Source organism: Saccopteryx bilineata, chromosome 6 (assembly GCF_036850765.1).
Source record: "Saccopteryx bilineata isolate mSacBil1 chromosome 6, mSacBil1_pri_phased_curated, whole genome shotgun sequence".
Classification (NCBI taxonomy): domain Eukaryota; kingdom Metazoa; phylum Chordata; class Mammalia; order Chiroptera; family Emballonuridae; genus Saccopteryx; species Saccopteryx bilineata.
Window position 1 is genome coordinate 201,150,385 of NC_089495.1, and position 6,148 is coordinate 201,156,532.

The 6,148-nt window shown below is 46.6% G+C and overlaps 1 protein-coding gene across 2 annotated transcripts in view; it reads left to right on the top strand.

Moving 5' to 3' along the window:
* SAMHD1 (SAM and HD domain containing deoxynucleoside triphosphate triphosphohydrolase 1) overlaps nt 1–6,148 on the top strand; it is a 61,461-nt gene that overhangs the window by 52,847 nt on the left and 2,466 nt on the right. For both annotated transcript variants that reach the window (XM_066234403.1, XM_066234402.1), the window contains exon 15: nt 1,542–1,679. In XM_066234403.1, coding sequence (XP_066090500.1) covers nt 1,542–1,679 — 138 coding nt within the window. The remainder of the gene's footprint in view (nt 1–1,541; nt 1,680–6,148) is intronic.

A 6,148-nucleotide genomic window follows, 5' to 3' on the forward strand; every position in this document is an offset into this window, starting at 1 on the left:
AGAGAGAGAGAGAGAGAGAGAGAAGGGGGGGAGGAGCTGGAAGCATCAACTCCCATATATGCCTTGACCAGGCAAGCCCAGGGTTTCGAACCGGCGACCTCAGCATTTCCAGGTCGAGGCTTTATCCACTGCGCCACCACAGGTCAGGCAATACTTATTATTTTTAAAAAAATGTTTATTGATTGATTTTAGAAAGAGGAAAGGAGTGTGACCTGGAATGCCTAGGTCGCCCCTTCAAAACCCTGGGCTTGCCTGGTCAAGGCAAATGGGGGAGTTGATGCTTCCTGCTTCTCTCTCTCTGAAATGAATAAAATATTTAAAATAATAGAAAGAGGAAAGGAGAGAGAGAGAGAGAGAGAGAGAGAGAGATCGATTTGTTGTTCCACTTATTTGTGCATTAAGTGGTAGATTCCTATATGTGCCCTGACCAGGGATCAAACCCACAAGCTTGGCATATCAGGACAATGCTCTAACCCAGTGGTCCTCAACCTTTTTTGGGCCACGAACTGGTTTAATGTCATAAAATATTTTCACAGACCGGCCTTTAGGGTGGGACAGATAAATGTATCACGTGACCGAGACAAGCGTCAAGAGTGAGTCTTAGATGGATGTAACAGAGGGAATCTGGTCATTTTTTAAAAATAAAACATTGTTCAGACTTAAATATAAATAAAACGGAAACAATGTAAGTTATTTATTCTTTCTCTGCGGACCGGTACCAAATGGCCCACGGACCAGTACCGGTTCGCAGCCTGGGGGTTGGGGACCACTGCTCTAACCGACTGAGCTCTCTGACCAGGGCCAGGTAACTACTTATAATAAAGAAAAATAGACTGTAGTGGCATTGGGCAAATCTTTATGGTAAATTTGCATTTTAGGCCCGAAAGTCCATTTATATAATTTTAAAAAAAGAATAGGCTTACCTTTGAATTTAAAGTATACCTGATTTTACGTAAACCAGACCATGTTAACAGCCAGTTTTTCCTGTTTGCTGAACCTAAGCAAAAGCAGTTTTTAGTTTAAGGCTGGTTATAAATCTCCCAGAACAGGAGTGTCGTATGGTTGAAGTCATGCAAGTTAAAAGTGCTTATTTGCCTATGAGAGTCTGTAGTCTACCTACAATGATATAATACAAACCTTAAATCTTTTATTTATTTATCTATTTTTATTTATTCATTTTAGAGAGGGGAGAGAGAGAGAGAGAGAGAGAGAGAGAGAAAGGGCGGGAGGAGCAGGAAGCATCAACTCCCATATGTGCCTTGGGAGTGCAGGGTTTTGAACCAGCAACCTCAGCATTCCAGGTCGACACTTTATCCACTGCACCACCCCAGGTCAGGCTAGTCTTTTATTAATTGATATGCAGTTGTAGGACATTTTGCAATATGACAACCACCATGAAATCTTTTATTTGCATTGTAATCAGGCTAAAATTGCAAGGCATTTCGGTGCTTGACAATAACATCAAACCTGGAGTTTGGAAACAGGTGATCTTGCCGTGTGTGAAAGAAAGGTGATGCTAAAATGTTTTCTTCTTTAAAAAGGCTTCACGGCTTTTGCCAGAGATATTTGAAGAGCAGCTAATTCGAGTGTATTGTAAGAAGACAGATGAAGACAGTCTGGACGCCGCAAAAGAGCATTTAAATAGTTGGTGCAACAAAAGAGGTTACATCATGCCGGAGGTGGGTAGCATAGCTTGTTATCCACTGATTTTGCAGTTTTAATATTTAAGTAGAGACCAAAAGAGATCCTTACGTTCCTTTATAAAGTTCTCATTTAAATGATAGTCTTTTAGTTATTGTTTTGGAAAAAAAAAGGTTTTCTACTTTAATCTTTTATTTTAAAATGTCTGAGTCCATGTTACCATTGTTTTCTTCCTACACCAATTGTGAGCGGGTGCTCTGTTCATCATTATTGTCTTAATAATAAAAGAGTAGCCCGACCAGATAGAGCGTGGGATGCTGTGGACCCAGGTTTGAAATCCCGAGGTCGCCAGCTTGAGCACAGGCTCATCCAGCTTGAGTATGCGCTCACCAGATTGAGTGTGGGGTCGCTGACTTGAGCTTGGGATCATAGACATGACCCCATGGTCGCTGGCTTAAGCCCAAAGGTCTCTGGCTCAAGCAAGGAGTCACTCACTCTGCTGTAGCCCTCCAGTCAAGGCACATATCAGAAAGTAATCAATGAACAACTAAGGTGCCACAACAAAGAATTGATGCTTCTCATCTCGCTCCCTTCCTGTCTGTCCCTCTCTCTGTCTCTCTCTCTCACACACACACAAAAAAGTGTGAAACGGTGAGCATGTGAATAGTACTTTATAATGTTCTCACCAATTGTTCCATCAGGCCTGCCTTCTAATTATCCTGGGAATAAGTCACAGTGTCCTCCTCTTTCAGAGAGGGTTATAAACACTGAGTGGTTAACTTGATTAAGTCCACATACAACTAATAATAAGTTTTCTAACTTCTTATTTGAAACTCAGAGTTTGGCCCTGGCCGGTTGGCTCAGCGGTGGAGCGTCGGCCTGGTATGCAGGGGACCTGGGTATGATTCCCGGCCAGGGCACATAGGAGAAGCGCCCATTTGCTTCTCCACCCCCCTCCCTTCCTCTCTGTTTCTCTCTTCCCCTCCCACAGCCAAGGCTCCATTGGAGCGGAGATGGCCTGGGCGCTGGGGATGGCTCCTTGGCCTCTGCCCCGGGCGCTAGAATGGCTCTGGTCGGGGCAGAGCAACGCCCCAGAGGGGCAGAGCATTGCCCCCTGGTGGGTGTGCCAGGTAGATCCTGGTTGGGCGCATGCGGGAGTCTGTCTGACTGTCTCTCCCCGTTTCCAGCTTCAGAAAAATACAAAAAAAAAAAAAAAAAAAAGAAACTCAGAGTTTGCAAACATGTTAACAATTTAAATTCTTTAGAAGAAGAGTGTGGAGAGGGAGTGGAACCAAGCCATGGTTGCCAATCCTGTAGAGAATGTTGTTAAAATCATCCTTCATTGACGTACATAGAGTAGGTGCCTGGCACAGAGAAAGTGACCAATTGATATTTGTTGACTGAATGAATATAATTAGCAAGCAGGTGGGAAACTGCATTCTACTTCCTAGTTTAGGACTCCTTCTCACAACATAGCTGCCATCCCCCACCCCATCCTCGTGTATTGGATGCTAAAGGAACGAAAACATGGCCCTGACAGGTTGGCTCAGCAGTAGAGCATAAGCCCGGTGTGTGGGAGTCCCAGGTTCAATTCCCGGTCAGGGCACACAGGAGAAGCAACCATCTGCTTCTCCATCCCTCCCCCTCTTCTCTCTTTCTCTCTTTCTCTCTCTCTTCCCCTCCTGCAGCCATGGATCAAATGAGCAAGTTGGCCCCGGGCATTGAGGATGGCTCCATGGCCTCGCCTCAGGCACCTAGAATAGCCTGGTTGCCCAGCAACAGAGCAGCGGTGACAGATGGGCAGAACATCAGCCCCAGACCAGGGTTGCTGGGTGGATCCCAGTTGGGGTGCATGTGGGAGTCTGTCTCTCCTCTCCCTGCCTCTCACTTGTTAAAAAAAAACTAAACAAAAACAAAAGGTCAGACATAGAAGAGTGGCTCATAACACCAGTTCTTCATCAAGTGCCAGACGGAGTGGCCCAGGTGAGTGCTTCCAGGGTTCAGAGTTAGGAGAGCAGACAGAAAGGTCTTCTGGAGGAGGGAGGATTCCACTCCATCCAGAAGGCCAGCTGTGTTCCGGTGAGTAGCGGAGGGAGGTGGACGTATTGGGTATAAGGAGCATCCCTAAGGCGTGCGAGTAGAACCAGGTGGGCATGTCTGGGAGGACCACGAGGAGAGCCGCTGACTGAGGGGGCAGAACACTCTGACTGTGGAGTGGGGAGAAGCGAAAGGGAAGAGCAGACTGGATTATGGAGAACCCTGGACAGTCTGCCCAGAAAGAAGATTCTTCTCCTTAGGTACAGCCAAGAGGGAATCGTAGAGACTATGCAAGGCCTTCCGTGCTGCTGTCATTATTAAGTCCTTCTGTGTTGGTCATCTCCAGCTAGAGTGAGACCCATACAAATAAATAAGGAAGCCTTCTGTCTTCAGTACTGTAACACCCAAAGAAATCAAATCACTGGTTAAGGAAGAAAACTCTTAACAGGAGATAGATTGGTTCTTGGAGAGACTGGAAGTGGAGAGGCAAGAGGCTGTTCCAGTTCAGCCATTGGGGCAATAATAACCTTAAATCTAGACACATTCACTTACTGAATGAGGCCTTTGACCAGGCCCCGCGTTAGGGACTAGGGATGGCACAGTACCCAAGGCAGACATAGTTCCCACAGGTCTCACTCCAGTGGGTATAACAAACACAAGTCAGCACAACTGCAGTGGCATGCCGCAGGTTTTGATGGAGGGGCAGTATGTATAGCATCTTTGAGGAACAGAATGGAGGAAAGTGGGAAGAGTTAAGCTGGACTTTGTTGGCTGGGAAAGGCTTAGATAAGGAAGGGTTTAGAAGCTGAGACCTGAAGGATGGAGGAGAAGGAGTCAGCTGAATTAGAGCGGGAGAGGGAAGCCAGATGAGAGAGAACGTGGTGCCTTTAGGGGGAGGGTCCGGGGCATCAGGCACAGTCCTGTAAGCCATGAGCAAGGGGGGCTGTTGAAGTGTTTTAAGCAGGAGAATGATGTATTCAGGTTTGCTTTTCTAAGGGTCACTAGAGTTGAAATTAGAACAGGTAGAAATAAGGACGTTTGATAGAAACAGAGATGGATTTGAAGACAAAGAATGGTGACTTTAAGATTTGGATCTTCCAAATATGAGTATCATGACCATTGAGTGGCTGCTTTTTCTAGCTTTGTCAAGTCAGACCCGGTGTAATTCAAAAGAAGACATTTAATATGGGGAACAAGGTGCAAAATTTTTGGCAGAGTTAAACAAGCAAACAGAGGACAGTTGAGACAACAGCAGGAAACTGTACCCCCTCTGGGTAGGAGTAGTCCAGGTGCTGGGATCACCTGCAGAGGCTAGACCCACAGAAGAGTCACAGCCGCTGCTGCCTGTGCCAGAGGGGCTACAGAGGAAATCCCAGGTTTCTCTGCCCTCCTTTTTTTTTTCTCTTTTTTTTCTTTTTAACCCTACAGCTTTTTATTTTTATTTTTTTTATTTATTCATTTTAGAGAGAGGAGAGAAAGAGACAGAGAGAGAAGGGGGGAGGAGCAGGAAGCATCAACTCCCATATGTGCCTTGACCGGGCAAGCCCAGGGTTTCAAATCGGCAACCTCAGCATTTCCAGGTCGACGCTTTATCCACTGCGCCACCACAGGTCAGGCTGCCCTCCTCTTTTCCAGTCTTCCACCAGTACCTCCCAGTGGCCAAACCTAACTGGAAGCCAACAGGGCAGGAGCTGGGAAATGTCATCTAGAAGAGCAGCTCCTATTAGAGCAGAGGAGAGGTGAGGAGTGGATCTGAGAGCAAACAGGCAAATGGGGAGCACTGTGCTCTACCACAAACATCAGATCGCTTAGCAATGAAGACTCCCAAGCTCCTGTCACAAGTCCAAGAATGGTTTAGGATAGAGTCAGGTGTTAAAGGGCCTTGCTTCTTAAACTATTTGCTTTAAAAAAAAAACCTTTTTATTTATTTATTTATTCATTTTAGAAAGGAGAGAGAGAGAAGGGGGGAGGAGCAGGAAGCATCAACTCCCATATGTGCCTTGACTAGGCAAGCCCAGGGTTTCGAACCGGCAACTTCAGCATTTCCAGGTCAACGCCTTATCCACTGCGCCACCACAGGTCAGGCCTAAAAAAAACTTTTTTAGAGACAGAGAAAGGAACAGGCAGACAGGAAGGGAGAGAGATGAGAAGCATCAATTCTTTGTTGCGGCACCTTAGTTGTTCATTGACTGCTTTCTCATATGTGCCTTGACTGGGGGCTCCAGTTGAGCCAGTGACCTTGGGCTCAAGCCAGCAACCATGGAGTCATGTCTGTGATCCTGTGCTCAAGCCAGCGACCCTGCGATTTCTGTGATCCCACACTCAAGCCAGTGACCCTGCGCTTAAGCTGGCGAGCCCACACACAAGCTGGACGAACCCGCACTTCAGCCAATGAAGGGGTTTTGAACCTGGGTCCTCTGCGTCCCGGTCCAATGCTCTATCCATTGCACCACCACCTAGTCAGGGTGCA